The sequence below is a fragment of the Chaetomium fimeti genome (assembly GCF_033439085.1).
Source record: "Chaetomium fimeti strain CBS 168.71 chromosome Unknown B0H64scaffold_3, whole genome shotgun sequence".
Classification (NCBI taxonomy): domain Eukaryota; kingdom Fungi; phylum Ascomycota; class Sordariomycetes; order Sordariales; family Chaetomiaceae; genus Chaetomium; species Chaetomium fimeti.
The window spans coordinates 18676-33888 of record NW_026944331.1 but is presented as its reverse complement, the minus strand read 5'-3'; the positions used below and the strand labels follow the sequence as shown (position 1 = coordinate 33888).

The window sequence follows — 15213 nt, the reverse complement described above, 5'->3', positions numbered from 1 at the left end:
CAGCAAAGCTTGGGCGGGCTGGGTCGGTCCATGCCCCGCCCTGCGTTCGCTCCGAGTCTGCCAAGAGTGGTCTACAATCAGATGATCGGATAAGATTATTCGTGTTTGATGTCCCCTTTCAGCCCACCCGGGTACCTGAAGTGGACTCAGTGAAGAGCGGGTGGTGCCGCCGCTGTGCAAAATGGCAAATTGCTGCTAAACCATATTGTAACTATCTTACAGTGTTGCATTGACCTAATACAAGAGGAGTATCACCGCTTCCAGAATTTGAGGTATCCATCAAAGTGTGTTCTATCTTCCTGTCTATACGAAATGTGCCTCCTGAAAGAAGCGATCCCGTTGAAGGGCGAAGAGAGTCGCCGTCTTGTGCGGCAAGTGGAAGCGCTTCTTCTTCTCCTGCGGAAGGTACTTGTTCTGAATATGAACGTGAGCCAGGTCGAACTGCGGCTCTGCAATCACTTGCTTGGTTCGAGGCTCTCGGAGAAAGCAGCAGTGCTTGATGGACGTTGCCACGGCTTGGTACCTCTTGCCGCCCCGGAAATGCTCCTCGCCCACCAGGATGTGTGAGTTTTGGTCGTGCTCGCCCACCACAATGCCGCAGTTGGAGCCGAAGAAGCACGCCGCGTTATCTTCTTTGACCCACCCCAGCTCCGTGTACCCGGCCAGCTCGCCGTCCCACTCAAACAAACACGACATGCTGTGCGGGTCTGCCAGCTGCCCCGCCAGGTACTCTCGGTGGTGCTCGTCCGGCCCGCGCTCCTTCCACGCGGCGTTGACGCGGTCCGAATTCTGCCACCGTTTGTACGCCTCGAAGTGTGCCGGATTCTCGGCGTCCATGTGTAGGATCCGGAGCTGCTGCCCGAGCTCGACGATAAATCGAGAGTAGATGGCCGTGCCGGGCTTGGGCTTGGGCGGCCGCACTGGGTGGACAGTGCAGACGTTGCCCTTGCGCGTAAACCCCAGCTGGCTAGGGAAAACACCCAGCGTCCCGTTAAAGCCCGGGAAGCTGGTCACTTCAGGCCGGGCACGGAGCCAATGCTGTGAGTCTGGGGCCCCGGCGCCCTGCCAGAACGCTTCACGGGAGACCCAGTAAATGCTATCTTCCGCTTCTGATGTCTTTGCGCTAGTCGAGAATGGCGATAACACTCCCAGGCCGGTGCATCGCAAGTACTCGCCCACCCGTTCGCTGTCCACCGAGACAGCAATCACGTCCTCTTCTCGGTGGTCAGGATGCAGCCACAAGGCATACACCGAGGCCCATGCCAGCGCGAGGTCATGATGCTGCTTGTCAGAACCAAAAGGCGAGCTAGAGCTAACCACATCCAAGCCCAGAAGCTGGAGTCGGATGACGTCGCCGAACTGCGCAATGTCGTCGTTGACCATGGGTAGGGAGAGCCTGGCCTGCGTTCCAAGATTCGTCCACCGAGCCAGCGCTGCGCTACCAGATCCGACGACATAGTCCTTGCCGGGGCCATCATTTGTGCAAGCGATCCACACTTCCGTCTCGCCGTCCGGTAGTTTGAAGCGTGTCATGCTTTCCATGCTCAGCGGAATTTCGTCGTCGGGCGGCGTATCAATACCGAGAAAACGACCCATTTTTGATGAGGATGGATTACCTCTACTTGGATCAGTTTCCAGTCAACGATACCCAAGTTCTACGTAGAAATAATCCAACGAAAAGCTTATGGTTAGATGAGGAATGCGCTTACATAGGTGTGTCGATCCCGCGCTTGTTGTCAGATCACAGATGAAGGTGGCTTCGGAAAAAGTCAAAGATTTGATGTCAACGTAGTGAGAATAATTGGGGCGACAAAGTATGTAACAAAAACGGTGTAACTTGGTAGACTTGCTATCACGTTCTGCCAGCTGTCTCGTCGTCAGGGATCCTAAATATAACGCTCAACTCAAAGAACGGAATGGTGGGTAGGGTGACGAGGATCCCGTTTTGTTAAATGCATGTAACAAAAACCACCCATCTCTTACACAGTACCTAAGTATGTTGTCCAAACAGGCCTCACTCAAGGCACCCAGACGTCGTACTGGTTACCTAACAGGGAAGATTGTCAGGAGATCGCGCTCGCGTCGTTAGTCTTCATTGAGGAAGACGAGCTGCGCATCATCAAGCGGGAAAAAATAAAAAATAAAAATTTACAGCCAAGGCAATTTGAGAATCTTTTCGCGTTGCATTCGGATGTGTGGGGCGTCAAGGATCGTGGTTGGTATTGAGTGGTCGGGGAAAGCGGAAATGCCTTCAGTGGAACGGCGATGACTCGAGCAGACAGATAATCAGATCATCTGATTGCTGATCCACCACCTTGGCAGCTAAGAGCCGAGGGCCAAGATCCAGGAGAAGCTTGGTCAGAACATGGGTGAAGTCCCACAACGGAAAAGGAAGCGCAGATCACGATCTTGGCCCGGAGACAATTGCCGCACCGAACGCGGGAGGTCCGTCATCGGAAGGATTTTCAGCCTCGCCAAAAGCCCAAGGATTGGTGTTTCTTTCGTCCAGTGGGATGGACGGATGTGCGAGGCAATCCTCTGGCCGAGATACCCACGGGAAGAATCCCAAAACACGTGCCTCTGGTTCCATACCAACTTGACATTCCTCGAACAGCAACAGGACCCGACTCCCAATTCGCCCGTGACGACAGCCAGTGTAAGCCACCAACATGGCGAGTCCTGGCGGGGAATCCTTCCCTCCCCGGAAATGGTACAGAAGAGTGCCGTTCGTATCCACGAAACCGATCAAGAAGCGACTGGCGGTACGGAACGTGAATTCGACTTCGGGCCCGGTCGACGTGGGGAATGAGAGTGGTGGTGTCACTGCGACTGGGGAGAAACTTACGTTGCCAGAGTCCACAGCGAACTGGCTGTCCATCTTGACGTTCGCCTGGCTGAGTCCGGTGATAGGGACGGGCTACACCAGACCTCTTCAAGTCGACGATCTGTACAGCATGCCGAGCACCAGGCTGGTGGAGGGCCATGCGGATCGACTCGAAAGGTTCTGGTCGGAGAGCCTGGAGAAAAATAGGAATCGAGTGGCTTCGTCCGGGCTCATGGCATGGAGGCCTTTCTGGGCGAGGCGCACAACCGACGCTACAGTCTTGACCCTTGCTCTCAACCGTGTCTGCTTCCAGTGGTTCTGGATAGGGGGTCTGTTCAAGCTGAGCGGGGACTTGTCACAAATACTCTCGCCACTGCTCATTAGGTTCCTCATCAACACACTGTCCGACCCGTCCCAGCAAGCCCTGCGCGCAGGCTTCGGCTACGCTGCGGGCCTGTTCTTGCTGCTCGTCTTCTCCGTCACGTCCAACGTCCACGGCTTCTACCGGTCGTATACGACTGGTATCCTCTTGAGAGGCGCCCTCATGCATGCCATTTATCGCAGGGTGACTGTGCAGCTCACCGAGAAGGCCAAGCTGAAACACGGCCTCGGTACTGGCAAGCTGATGAGTTTGATGAGTGCGGACGTGACGCGCGTCGACTTCTGCTGCGGCTTCTTCCACGCCGCATGGACTAGTATCCTCCAGATACTCCTTTGCTTTGCCCTGACGGCATGGTCGCTGGGCTACAGCGCCCTGCCTGGGTTCGGCTTGCTGGCGCTGCTGTATCCCCTGCAGACCTTCATGGTACGACGGTTACTGCGTCTGCGCCGGGCCAGCATGCCCTTTACCGACGCCCGGGTTAAGGCCGTGGTGGAGGCCGTGTCGACTATCCGGCTCGTCAAGGCCAACGCGTACGAGAAGAGCGTGCTCGAAAAGATCCGAAATCTGAGGTCGGACGAGGTCGTCTACATCCGCAAGAGGATGCTTCTCAGGGCTCTCAACACCGCCGTTTCGTACACTGCTCCCACTCTGGCCGCCGTGGCCAGCATCGTCTGCTATGGAGCGACGAACGAGAACGGCATGGACGCCGGTGTCGTCTTCTCCGCCCTAGCCTTTTTCCTGCTGCTTAGGACGCCGTTGCAGGCCCTGCCTACTGCGCTTTCCGCCATCGCTGATGCTCGCGCAGCACTCGAGCGCTTAGCAGTCTTTATGCTTGCATCGGACGCGGGGCCTGCCGGTAATGCTGAACTACACCCAGAGCCTGGCATGAATACAGGCGATGAGTCTTCAGATGACGTGGTAGTTCGGATCGAGGATGCTACCTTTGCCTATCACGATGACGTTGAGCTGATGACTGACGACGTCAACGCTGAAGCCCAGGAATTGAAGATGCCGCACCCAACCGTATCTCAAAGCAAGGTGTCTGCGAGCCAGAGCCAGAGACTGTACCTCGATTCTCTCGTGGTGAAGAGGAACAAACTCGTCTGCATCGTGGGACCCGTGGCATCGGGTAAATCGTCGGTGTTTAGGGCGCTGTTGGGAGACATGCAACTTGTTCAAGCACGCTCATGCCGTCTGGACCACGGGAACTCGTTGTCCTCATCCCGGCTCGCATTTGCCCCGCAGACAGCCTGGCTGCTCAGCGAGACCGTGCGGGAGAATATCGTTTTCGGCAGGGCGCTGGATCTGGCATGGTACGACGAGGTGCTCACCCGGTGCTGTTTGCACCCGGACTTGGAGCGGCTGCCTGAGGGTGATATGACGGTCGTTGGCGAGCTGGGAGTGTCCTTGTCAGGTGGCCAGAAGCAGCGCATCAGTCTCGCCCGGGCCATCTACGGCAAGAGCCCACTGCTCTTTCTCGACGACTGCTTCTCCGCCCTGGACGCTCATGTCGGTGCTCACGTCTTTGACATGGTCGTCAACCGAGCGCGGAGTAACAAGGAGGCCACGGTTGTGCTGGTGACACATTCGATGGTTTTCGCTAGGCAGGCGGATCACCTTGTCTATATGGAGAACGGCCGCATTGTGGAACAGGGCTCCTACGACAGTCTGGCTGGCGGTGGGGGTCCCTTTTCCCTCTTTGTGGGGTCCTCATCAGGAGCAGACTTGGACTCGGAATCAACTCGTCATAGTAGCGACGTTCCGCAACCCCAACATCCAGAGGATAACGCAAAGGAGGTGCAAAAGCAGGACCAGGATCAAGGGATCGTCGCCCAAAAGTCAGAGGGGAAGCGAGAGGACCGAGGCAAAGAGATCATGCAGAAAGAAGAGAGACTTGTTGGTTCTGTCAGTGGCAAGACTTACGCCCGCTACGTGCAGATGGGCAACGCCCGGCTTACCGTGCCGCTCTTCATCACGGCCATCATCACATACCAGGGAACGAGCATTGTCTCGCCACTATGGCTGAGCTGGTGGCAAGACAACAAATACACATCCATCTCGGAGGACGCATACATGGGAGGCTACGCGGCGTTTGGTATCGGGCAGTCAGTCGGCCTGTTCTGCATGAGCGCAACCTTTGCCTTGTTCTGCTTCTGGTGCTCGAACAGGCTTCACCACGCAGCCATATCGAAGGTGCTGCACGCGCCCGTGGCATTCTTTGACACCACGCCGCAAGGTCGCATCACGCACCGGTTCAGCAAGGACGTCGACGCCGTGGACAACGTGGTGGGCGAGACACTGCGGCTTTTCATCTCGACAGCCGTGCAGGTCATGGGAACCATCATTGTGGTAACCATCGTGGTACCGGCGTTTGTAGCCATCGCTGCTGCTCTTCTCCTCGTTTACATCTGGACTGGGATCTACTACAGGCCCTCCTCACGCGAGCTGCGCCGCCTGAACAATCTGCTCCGCAGCCGCATCTACGAACACTTTGGCGAATCCATGTCCGGCCTGCCCACCCTCAAAGCCTTCGGCGCCGTGTCGCGCTTCGTCGATGACAACGCCCGCAATATCAACGCCGAGACTGCCGCTTATTGGCTATCCGTGGGGTGTCAGCGCTGGCTCAATCTCCGTTTGGACCTCTGCGGGTCGATGCTCGTCTTCGCCACGGCACTGCTCGTCGTGGGACTCCGAGACACCATCAACCCATCGTCCGGGGGTGTGGTCCTGTCGTACGTCGTCACGGCGCAGGCCGTGTTTGGAAACATGATTCGCCAGAGCGCCGAGATCGAGAACAACATGAACTCGGTCGAAAGGATGCTTCACTATGCCTACAACATCGAACAGGAACCTGCACACGAGGTCGACAGCGTGGACAAAACGCTCAGGGCCAGTGGATGGCCGCGGGCTGGTCGTGTGCAGTTTGAATCACTGACGCTCAGCCATCGTCCCGGCCTGAAACCGGCACTCAGTGACGTAACGCTAGACATAAAGCCTGGTGAAAAGGTCGGTGTTGTCGGGCGTACTGGCGCTGGGAAGACTACGTGTAAGCACCCAATCCAGTCACTTCTTCCGAACCCCCCAGACTCCATTTTCGTCATGCATTAGCTCACCATGTATCAGTGATATCCGCCCTGCTGAGGGTGATAGAACCCACAAACGGCAAAATCTTTATTGACGGAGTCGATATTCACACGATTGGTTTGCATTTGCTGCGGTCAAGCTTGTCTGTCATCAGCCAAGACGCCGTCCTCCTCGCCGGAACCATCCGGTACAACTTGGACCCGTTTCAGCAGTATGATGACGGCTGGCTGCACCAGTGTTTGCGAAGAGTTGGACTTGCCGGTAGCCAACCAGACACTGATGCAACAAGTTCAAGTGGGCAAGACAACGAAATCGGGGCTGGTTCATGCGAATTAGAGAAGAGCCAGGACTTCGAGCCCAACAGCGGCAGCAGGGGCCTGACGTTAGACTCGGAAGTCAAGGAGGGCGGCGCCAATCTCTCCAATGGCCAACGCTCTTTGATATCCATCGCCCGTGCCCTTGTGAGGCGGTCCAGGATCCTCATCCTAGATGAGGCCACGGCGTCCATCGATGGAAGGGCTGACGCGGAGATTCAGGTGATGTTGAACGAGGTGGTCGGGGACGCTACAGTTCTGACCGTCGCTCATCGACTGGATACTATCGTTGCCACATGTGAAAAAGTTGTTGTGATGGACAATGGCCGGGTCGCCGAATTCGGTTCCATATCAGACCTCTACTCCAGGCCGGACAGTCTATTCCGGGCGCTCTGCGAGGCTTCCAAAACCACTGTTGGGGGGGCAAAATGTTAGCACAGCAGCGATGACCAGTATGAACCTACTGATCCAGAACCCCCTTAACTGAGCTGATGTAATTAAACGGATCAGCCCGGGCGGCAGATTATCTCAGTACCTAATATTAATAACTAGTTCAGCCACGACAGCACCTTGCTTTTTTTCTCGTTCCAACTTGACGCCAAAAGGAATGGTGCAGGTTGCAGCAGTCACAGGTTGCTTGGCTGTCAGCCCGCTGGTCTGCGTCTAGCGGCCTAGCGTATGTCCGGGCTTTTCAACTTTCAGTGCTTTGCAATGATTTCGCGCAAAGGTGCAAGCTGCAATCCGTCGGTGGCTTCCGGTTCGTGAACCAATGGTGGCTTGCTCCCGCGGCGGTTTTTGGCACACCGAGAATTGGGTCGTCAAAAGCCGATGTCGGCGGGCAACCCTGGACAAGACTTTTTATCAGATTCTGCGCAACATGCAGTGTAACATCGCATGGCGTGTTGCCAAGTGTGGGGGGGCGGGAGGACGAGAGGGGGGGGGGGGGGGGGTGTGTGGGTTGCAGAGCGTCCTTCGTAATGGCCGCCAGCCACCTTGGTTTGGGGTGCTCGTTCAGCACCAACAACAATTTACCTAACGTTCACACCGTCGTAAAAATAGGAGCCCTGGCCGGGCTCGGGCGGATATTGGTTACTAAAAAGGAAAGAAGGAAAGATAAGCAAATGAATATACAAGGGCCACTGCAACCCCACCACTGCTCCCACGTGTCGGTCGTTTTGCACTTTGACCTTGCACCATCCTTCGTGTCCCGAGTCTGGTTTCACACAACTCCGGCATCTGAGTCCATGCAACTTTAATTGCCACGCTTCCATTCGGCCCTCCGTTCCTCCATTCCTCCATTCGGTCTTTATTATTATCAGGCGCGTACTCCGAAACCGCCCGACCCAAGGCGACATGTCGACGCCGACTGCAGCCTCTCACGCTGGCCAGCCGAACCGGGAAACCAACAATGACGATCTTGTACCATCCTCGTCCCGGAGGAGCCACGAAACGGTTGATGGCATCGGAGAGGCGGATGACCACTCCAAGACTGTTCTTTCGCGGCGAGACTCGGTCCCCATAGGCTCTGGTGTCGATGCCATCACCGCAGATGGGGGCCACACTGAGATCGGCGTCAGCAGGGTCGAGGCCTTCAACAAAGTCCTGTACCAGTCGGGCAAATCTGGCAAGATCTTGCTGTGGCTGCTGGGCGTCTCCATCGGCCTGACCATGTTTGCTTATGCCCTCGACCAGGGCATCACCTACAGCATCTTCACCACCATGGCCAGTTCCACGTTCGGGCAGCACAGCTCGCTCGCCGCCGTCAGTACGGCCAGCCAGATCATCCGAGCTATCAGCAAGCCTTTCATCGGCAAGCTGGCTGACATCACCTCGCGTCCCACTACCTACGTCGTCATCCTCGTCTTCTACGTCGTCGGCTTCGCCGTCGCGGCCAGCGCGAGCACCTTTGCGGCCTACACCGTGGGAATCTGCTTCACCTCTGTCGGCAAATCCGGACTCGACCTGTTGAGCGACATCATCGTTGGTGATTTGACACCGCTCCAGTGGCGAGGCTTTTTCGGTGCCGCCCTGTCTATTCCCTTCGTCATCACCGTGCCCGTCAACGGGTTTATTGCTGAGGCCTTTGTTGACAACTGGCGCTGGGGTTTGGGCATGTTTGCTATCCTCGTGCCTGTCCTGCTCCTGCCGGCCATCTTCACGTTGTATTCGATGCAGCGGCGAGGAGAGAAAATGGGCATGGTCACGATGGCCGCTTCAAAGCGCCTGAGGACCGGGGAGGGTGTGGAGGCCTCTGAGGAGCCGACGAACTCGAAGGGTTCCGCCTCCTGGATCAAATCCCTTTACCAGGGCCTGGTAGACATTGACATCATCGGCCTCGTCATCCTCGGTATATCCTTTTCACTCATCCTGCTGCCCTTCACCCTCGCAGAGGACGCTGATGGCGGTTGGGCTAACGGGAGCGTGATTGCCATGCTCGTCGTCGGCTTCGTCCTGCTCGCTGTCTTTGTGCTTTTCGAAGTGTACCTTGCCTCGAAGCCGCTCATGACGAAACGCATCATCAAGAACCGCACCTTCCTCGCTTCGGTCACCATCTACGCCTTCAACCAGATGGCCTCGGCAACCCGAAACACCTACATGTCCTCGTACGTTTACATTATCAAAGAGTGGACGACTTACGAGTGGACCATCTTCTTGGGTATTACAACCATGGGACTCAGCCTGATGGGGCCCATCGTCGGTCTCATCCAGAGAAAAACACACCGCTACAAGTCCATGATGGTCTTTGGCGCTGCGGCGAGACTGATCAGCTACGGCCTACTGGTACAAAGCAACGGCAACATGATACAAGACACGGCCCGTTTGATTGTTGCGCAGCTGATCTACTGTCTGGGTTCCTTCAATGTTGTCGGCGCCCGCGTAGGCAGTCAGGCCTCGGTGCCACATGAGGACATGGCCTCGATCATCGCTCTGCTCACGCTGTGGTCCACCTTGGGCTCATCCATCGGCAGTGCCGTCTCGTCGGCCATCTGGACGAATGAAATGCTCAATCAAATGCGCCAGGAGATGCCCGGGGTTGACGAGGCGACCATCTTGAAGCTCTACGGAAATATCAGGACGCTCCGTACAACTTACGACTTCACCGATCCCATCAGGCAGGGTGCAATCCGCGCGTATGCTTTTGTCAACGGCCACATCGCCATTACCGCCCTCATCATGGCTGCTGTACCGCTATTCGCCACCTTCTTCATGCCTGACTTCTACCTGGGCACTCAGCAGAACGCTGTCACCAACTTGGGTCTCGACGGCGAGAGGGTCGATGTACCGGAACGGCCTGCTGAGGATCGGGCGAGGGTCGAAGCGAGGTCAAGGCCGTTTTATCGGAGGCTGCTCGATGCCTACTACAGAGACCGTGTGTAGGCAACGTCACATTATAGGTGTTAGTCTGGCTGAGCAGTGTTGAAAGTTTGGGATGAAATAAACTTGATGTTCATCCGCTTGTTATCTCGCCGGAAATACATAGTAGCCGCTGGTAGTTAGGTAGGTAGTTATATGTACTTACATTATATTAATGTTTTTGTCTTGGTATTCTACACACCCACGAGACGCGGTTTGGCTCGAGTGCGTCGTACTCAAGTGCCTCGAGAAAAGCTTGATCTGCCCCTATTATCTAACGCTCCCCACCACACGTTCGCAGCTTTTAACTCATGCTAATAAACGCGAGGACTTAAACTCAAAGGCTATAGTTTCATCCCAAAGGACTGAAAGTACAACTTGTTTCGTTACTTGGGCTAACTATGCTTGTCGTTTCTCATTTGGGATGCGGCATGCTTGGAGATGTCCGGCGCTGCGAGGCATTTGGAGTTTGAGGGCCGCTGGCGATAGACGGGTGACGTACGAGAGCAAACCTAGGTAGACAGTTACTTGGCTGGCGACCTTGGAACTTGAATATACACAGCAACGTCTATAATCACTGTCAAGAATAGGCCTTTCGCGTTCCGACTTCATGTGATTAGCCGTGCCCGGTTGAAGCTTGGTAAGAGGATACCAAATTTATGTACCTGCTCGACTGGATACATTTACCAGTCAACCCCCCCTCGCCTTCCTTCCTCTTACCCCCTACCTCCTTACCGGGTCAGCGAGTGGCATGAGGCCTTGGGAGGGCGCAAACCTGACGACGGGTAAGTTGTTGAAATGCGACCATCGATACCTAGGTCTGTAAATTGGATGAGTCTAAACCCAAACCCGGAGCGGCAGTGTTCGATTCCGCTTTGCGATCGGCATTGGCACATGGTTAGTCAGGTTCCGTACCTATTTAGCCAGGGTATCATCCTGACCTCACTTCTCCCTCTTCCCCTCTCAACCTCCACGGCCGGGCACCCCGTCCAACATTGCCACCACTACAAAATGCCGTCCCTAACACGCTTTGGTCTCGTGGCCCTGGCCTCTTCTCACAGCATTTATGCCTCACCGCTTGTCCCTCTTGAGACAACGCAAACAGTGAGTCGGATCGACGACCGATCGTTCGACGAAGCAGGCTTCATCCACCTTGTCGACTGCCACCCATTAGAAGAGGCACCAACGAACTCGACACAGAGCTGGATGTCACTCGTAATTGTACGCAAGTTCTCAGTCGGCCTTCCTCCGCTAAAGCACACACATACATCCCAAATAAGAAATTCACCGAACTGAACGTTAATCTTATACGCCTATCCCGTGCAGTACTGCCCTGACGGCACCGACTGCAACAACATTGACCACTTCCCCGAAGCGCAAGACATCTGTGCCATGAAGACGAGCGACATAGCGCTTGATTACCACAAATGGGAGAACAGCGACTGGCAGCACTGTTACTTTGCCGAAAGGGGGGTATTCAGTTGGGCGATTAGCAGGTTTGCGCGGCTGTTTCCGCCTGCTACAGAGGTTGGGTGAGTGTTTTTTCCCCTTCCTCTTCTGTCGTCTTTTTCTTTGTCGCTGGGACCCTGGATGGTGTTACTTTTTCGTTCCCATCCCTTCCTCCCTTTCCTCTTTTTCACGTTTAGAAGTACGGACAAATTAGGCATGCGAAACTAATGACGCATGTCTAGAATAGGTGAGGATGTCGACTCTCAGGGATTTGCTGCCTTTCGAGGCGATGAATTGCAGGGGGCCGGGCCGGCGACGCACAATTGCTCCAGGGTGTATTACTTTGCCCCTGACTGAAGTTAGGGTAGGTAGGTACCTACCGAGTTAGGCAGCGCGGTTAGTTGCTACACCACCATTGGGAAAGGGATTCTTAGTCGCTGTTTGTAAGAGCATGATGCATCTGAAGGGTTCGTTGGGGGGGCCATACTGTTGAAGGCTTCTCGCATAGCATGGAAGACAGCAGGTGCCGCTGAACTGGAGCAGGCCGGAGGGGGGTGTTAAGGGTGCTGACTATGTATTTTGAGGCAACTGACCTCGCTACACAGTGTCTTTCTATTCATTGCCGTACTATGATATATCATTGCTCTCCCAAGTTGACCTAACTTTAACAACACCGCCCGCGGTGCCTGAAACCACCTCCTTTTCTCTCGTAGCGTTCCTGGATGGGAGGCAAATTCTTGTGGCCAAGCGTCTGGTTCTTTTCAAGGCCGTCTGGGTGTCGCTGCACGTGGCATCTCAGACCTTATATTCGCACTTTCCGTGCCGCCTTACCCAAGGTTGTCAGTCTAGGCACGTGATTAAGAGGGAAGGAGAGGAGGAACCTGCTTGGTTAGCCCCGGACTTGGCTCGGGCGACGATGCGTCTCCGCCCACCGGCCTCGGCTGCGTTTGAGGCTTCGTGACATGTGCTGCATGTGCGGGCGCCATGGGGAGGTTGTTTGATACGGCCAAGATAGAGGAGATGACCTACTTATAAGCATCCGCGAAAAGGAGGACTGCCTGGTATATTTGTCAACTCAGTGAATGGCCCGGAATGGGAAGCCGCAGAGAGCATAGCATATAGCACTTACCTACCTATGCTACGGTCTTTACATGTATATATTGTTTGATCTCGGCGATTCTCTGTAGGTTACCGCTTTGCTTGAACGTCTCGGCAACAGAGACAAGGCCTCGGAAAGCCGAATAACTAGAGCTTCGGTGTCGGGAACATGGCTCAAAGAAGTCTTTTTACGCTTTCCGCTGGAACGGCTCTTCGTCTACTTGCTTTGTCTGGTACAGTCTGTGACGTTTGGGAAGAGAATGACAGGAACCACATTATAGTGAAGTGGTGATACCTCACAAACACACACACCACCCACACTCGGCACCTGCTACACCCGTTGTGATGCCAATGTAGCATAAAGGAGGAGATGGCTCAAGGAATACCTAATTTTCGATCCTACAGATCCTACGATCGTAGTGGCGATGCGCCTTCGCGAGTGGCCCTCTGGTCAGAGGACCGCGGTCGCAGTTCCCGCGGCAGACATAAGGGTCACTTCTGCAAGTGTGGGGAAAGGAAATGAAATTGCTTGCCCTCTTGACCCCTGAGAGGCCTGGAGCCTTTCACTAAATGCAAGGACGCGCAAGGCGGAAGAACACAACGAAGAAACAAAAGTCGAAAACCCACGCCCCCTGGTCACCGAGAGGCTGACGCCCCAGTTCAATGGTTTTCTCGAACTTGGCATTCTCCGCCGGCTTGGTGTTCGACTGCGCGCCTCCTCTATCCCCGTTTGAAGAATTGAGTTCTGTTGGTTGTGCCTCTAGGCCTGCGAAAAGGATGTCACCGCCGGGGGCACTTGATTGCGGCCAACTCTCATTTGCTGGTTGCTGGTATTGACACTATTAACTGATTTGACAAGTTAAGGGTGCCTAGCCTTGGTCTACTAGCCAAAGGCAATCCAATCTGCGCCAACAGTGTAGAGAATACTATCTGCCCATGCATCACCATGCCAATTAAATCCTTTATCATCGATCTTATCGGCAGAGACCTTGACACGGAAATTACGCGAGTTGTCCATGTCAAGCTCATTGAGTGCGATAAACACCTTGGGCTCAGTGCGGTCGAACGGGATGTCAAACTTCACACGACCACCATTTGCAAGGCGCGGGGGGAACCACTTGCGGTGGGCGCTCGAGCTAACGGTGCCGCTGGCAACGCCTGGATGGTTTCTAGGGCAGGCTACCCAGGCCGCCGACGCGCTGTAGACAACTGTATTGTCCCACGACTCGATAACAACGTCAAACCCAGAGGTCGTTACGTTGCGCGCTGCAGCGCGGATCCGCCCTACATCACAATGTCAGCCGGATAGTTTCCTGTATATAGAGGGTTTGAGGGTACAGCTTAGAGACATTTCGACACCATGGTTACGTACAATTGAAGTCCTTGCTCAAGTCCAGAGCGTTCAACCAAACCGTCACATTGGGCGCCTCGGCATACTTGCCAGGCGGGAAGTCAACATGTTGCATGTCACGCCGGAAATTGCCTTCGGCGCTGGGCTGCCGGTCCTCAAAGGAGCGGTTGTCGGTCGTGTCGAACTGGCCCACTGCCACTCTGGTAAGTAAAAGCACGAAATAAAAACAAACGAAGAAAGGTCTGGACAGTTTGCAAAACCTCGTACCTTCGAAGTTGACCTCGCTCCTAGCAAACTCGAGCCACGTGGCCGCAGCGTTATACAGCTCCGTATCTGCCCAGGCGTCCAGGTTGAGCGTAAAACTCTTGTTGCTCCGCTGGCTCTGGGATAGCGTGTGTACGCGAACGCGGATGTTGGCCGTCTTAGCTGCGTCGAGCAAGGTGAGGCCGAGTATAATCCGCGGCGGCAGGGGATAGGGCGGGTCGAACTCAATGATCTTTGAGTTGAGCGCTAGGGGTGGGTAAGGCTGGCGGATGTCGGGGCTCACGCTCAGACGGCCGGTGTTACGCGTTCGGAACGGGTAGGCTTTGCGAATGAAGCTGATGTCGGTCTCGGACAGCGCCAGGTTTTCGTTGATGCCGCGCCCATCCTTGGTCCACTCGGGCGGGATCATGTAGCACATGATCGAGGAGGGATCGAAGGCGGAGTGCATTGTGGCATCGAGCTCCTTGCCAAAGATTTGGGTGCGCGTCTTGTCCTCGTCCCAATGGTATAGTCTCTTCGCATCGGCGATCACCTTCTCCTCATCCCAATGGATGTCGGCGGCTAGGCTCTGGTGCTCGTGGACGCACCCAAGTGCGTGGCCAAACTCGTGCAGGACTACGCGGCAGATTTCGTCGTCCCGACTGTTGTCGTTAAGGGAACCGAGGTTCATTGTGGGTTTGTTCGGGTCCAGGACAAACTTGGTTGCCGAAGTTCCGACGTGGGACCAGTTAGAGTTGTCCATATTCTTCCAGTTAAAGGCCACACGGATTGGGGCGTCACCATCGTTGACGAAGACGAAGTCAATGTTGGCGTGTCTTTCCCACTCTTTGGCATACTGGCGGACCGTGTCCTGGAGGGCGGCGGAGCCGTTGAGAAACCGGACCCTAAGTCTTTCGCCGTCTCCCCAGAACAACTTGGGATTGAGAGCGAGGTCCAGAGGGGCCCCTTCTCCTCTAGTTAAGTTGCTCAGGACAGCATCCCGGCTCTGTAGGAGGCCTACGAAGTCGGCAGTACAGTAGTATGGAATTTTATCGGTCATTGTTAATGGATACGAAGAAGGGGAAGTGCACAAGTTAGTTATGGTAGGATATGA

General features: G+C 55.2%; 5 protein-coding genes across 5 annotated transcripts; 3 read left to right on the top strand and 2 right to left on the bottom strand.

Moving 5' to 3' along the window:
* Positions 1 to 303: 303 nt before the first annotated feature.
* B0H64DRAFT_415941 (acyl-CoA N-acyltransferase) lies at positions 304 to 1542 on the bottom strand (the record flags this gene model as incomplete). Its single annotated transcript, XM_062805128.1, has 1 exon — positions 304 to 1542. One exon carries the CDS (start codon positions 1540 to 1542, stop codon positions 304 to 306), a length of 1239 nt encoding a protein of 412 aa, XP_062660096.1.
* An 833-nt stretch (positions 1543 to 2375) lies between these two features.
* On the top strand, positions 2376 to 7039 carry B0H64DRAFT_356013 (P-loop containing nucleoside triphosphate hydrolase protein; the record flags this gene model as incomplete). The annotated part of the gene is made up of 3 exons (XM_062801580.1): positions 2376 to 2523; positions 2662 to 6252; positions 6330 to 7039. Exons 1-3 carry the CDS (start codon positions 2514 to 2516, stop codon positions 7037 to 7039), a joined length of 4311 nt encoding a protein of 1436 aa, XP_062660095.1. The 5' UTR covers positions 2376 to 2513.
* A 760-nt stretch (positions 7040 to 7799) lies between these two features.
* Positions 7800 to 10156, top strand: B0H64DRAFT_389522 (major facilitator superfamily domain-containing protein). Its single transcript, XM_062803342.1, has one exon. It carries the CDS (start codon positions 7958 to 7960, stop codon positions 9980 to 9982), a length of 2025 nt encoding a protein of 674 aa, XP_062660094.1. The 5' UTR covers positions 7800 to 7957; the 3' UTR covers positions 9983 to 10156.
* Positions 10157 to 10918: 762 nt separating this feature from the next.
* B0H64DRAFT_389521 (uncharacterized protein) lies at positions 10919 to 12107 on the top strand (the record flags this gene model as incomplete). The annotated part of the gene is made up of 3 exons (XM_062803341.1): positions 10919 to 11179; positions 11285 to 11490; positions 11650 to 12107. Coding segments are annotated over exons 1-3 (527 nt in total), but the record flags the coding sequence as incomplete, so codon positions are not given.
* Positions 12108 to 13388: 1281 nt separating this feature from the next.
* Positions 13389 to 14862, bottom strand: B0H64DRAFT_356005 (metalloprotease; the record flags this gene model as incomplete). Its single annotated transcript, XM_062801579.1, has 3 exons — positions 13389 to 13789; positions 13878 to 14048; positions 14124 to 14862. 3 exons carry the CDS (start codon positions 14860 to 14862, stop codon positions 13389 to 13391), a joined length of 1311 nt encoding a protein of 436 aa, XP_062660092.1.
* Positions 14863 to 15213: the final 351 nt, after the last annotated feature.

Bases quoted from the DNA above. Each gene is read 5' to 3' on its own strand.
- B0H64DRAFT_389522 (XM_062803342.1), top strand. From the start codon at position 7,958: ATGTCGACGCCGACTGCAGCCTCTCACGCTGGCCAGCCGAACCGGGAA.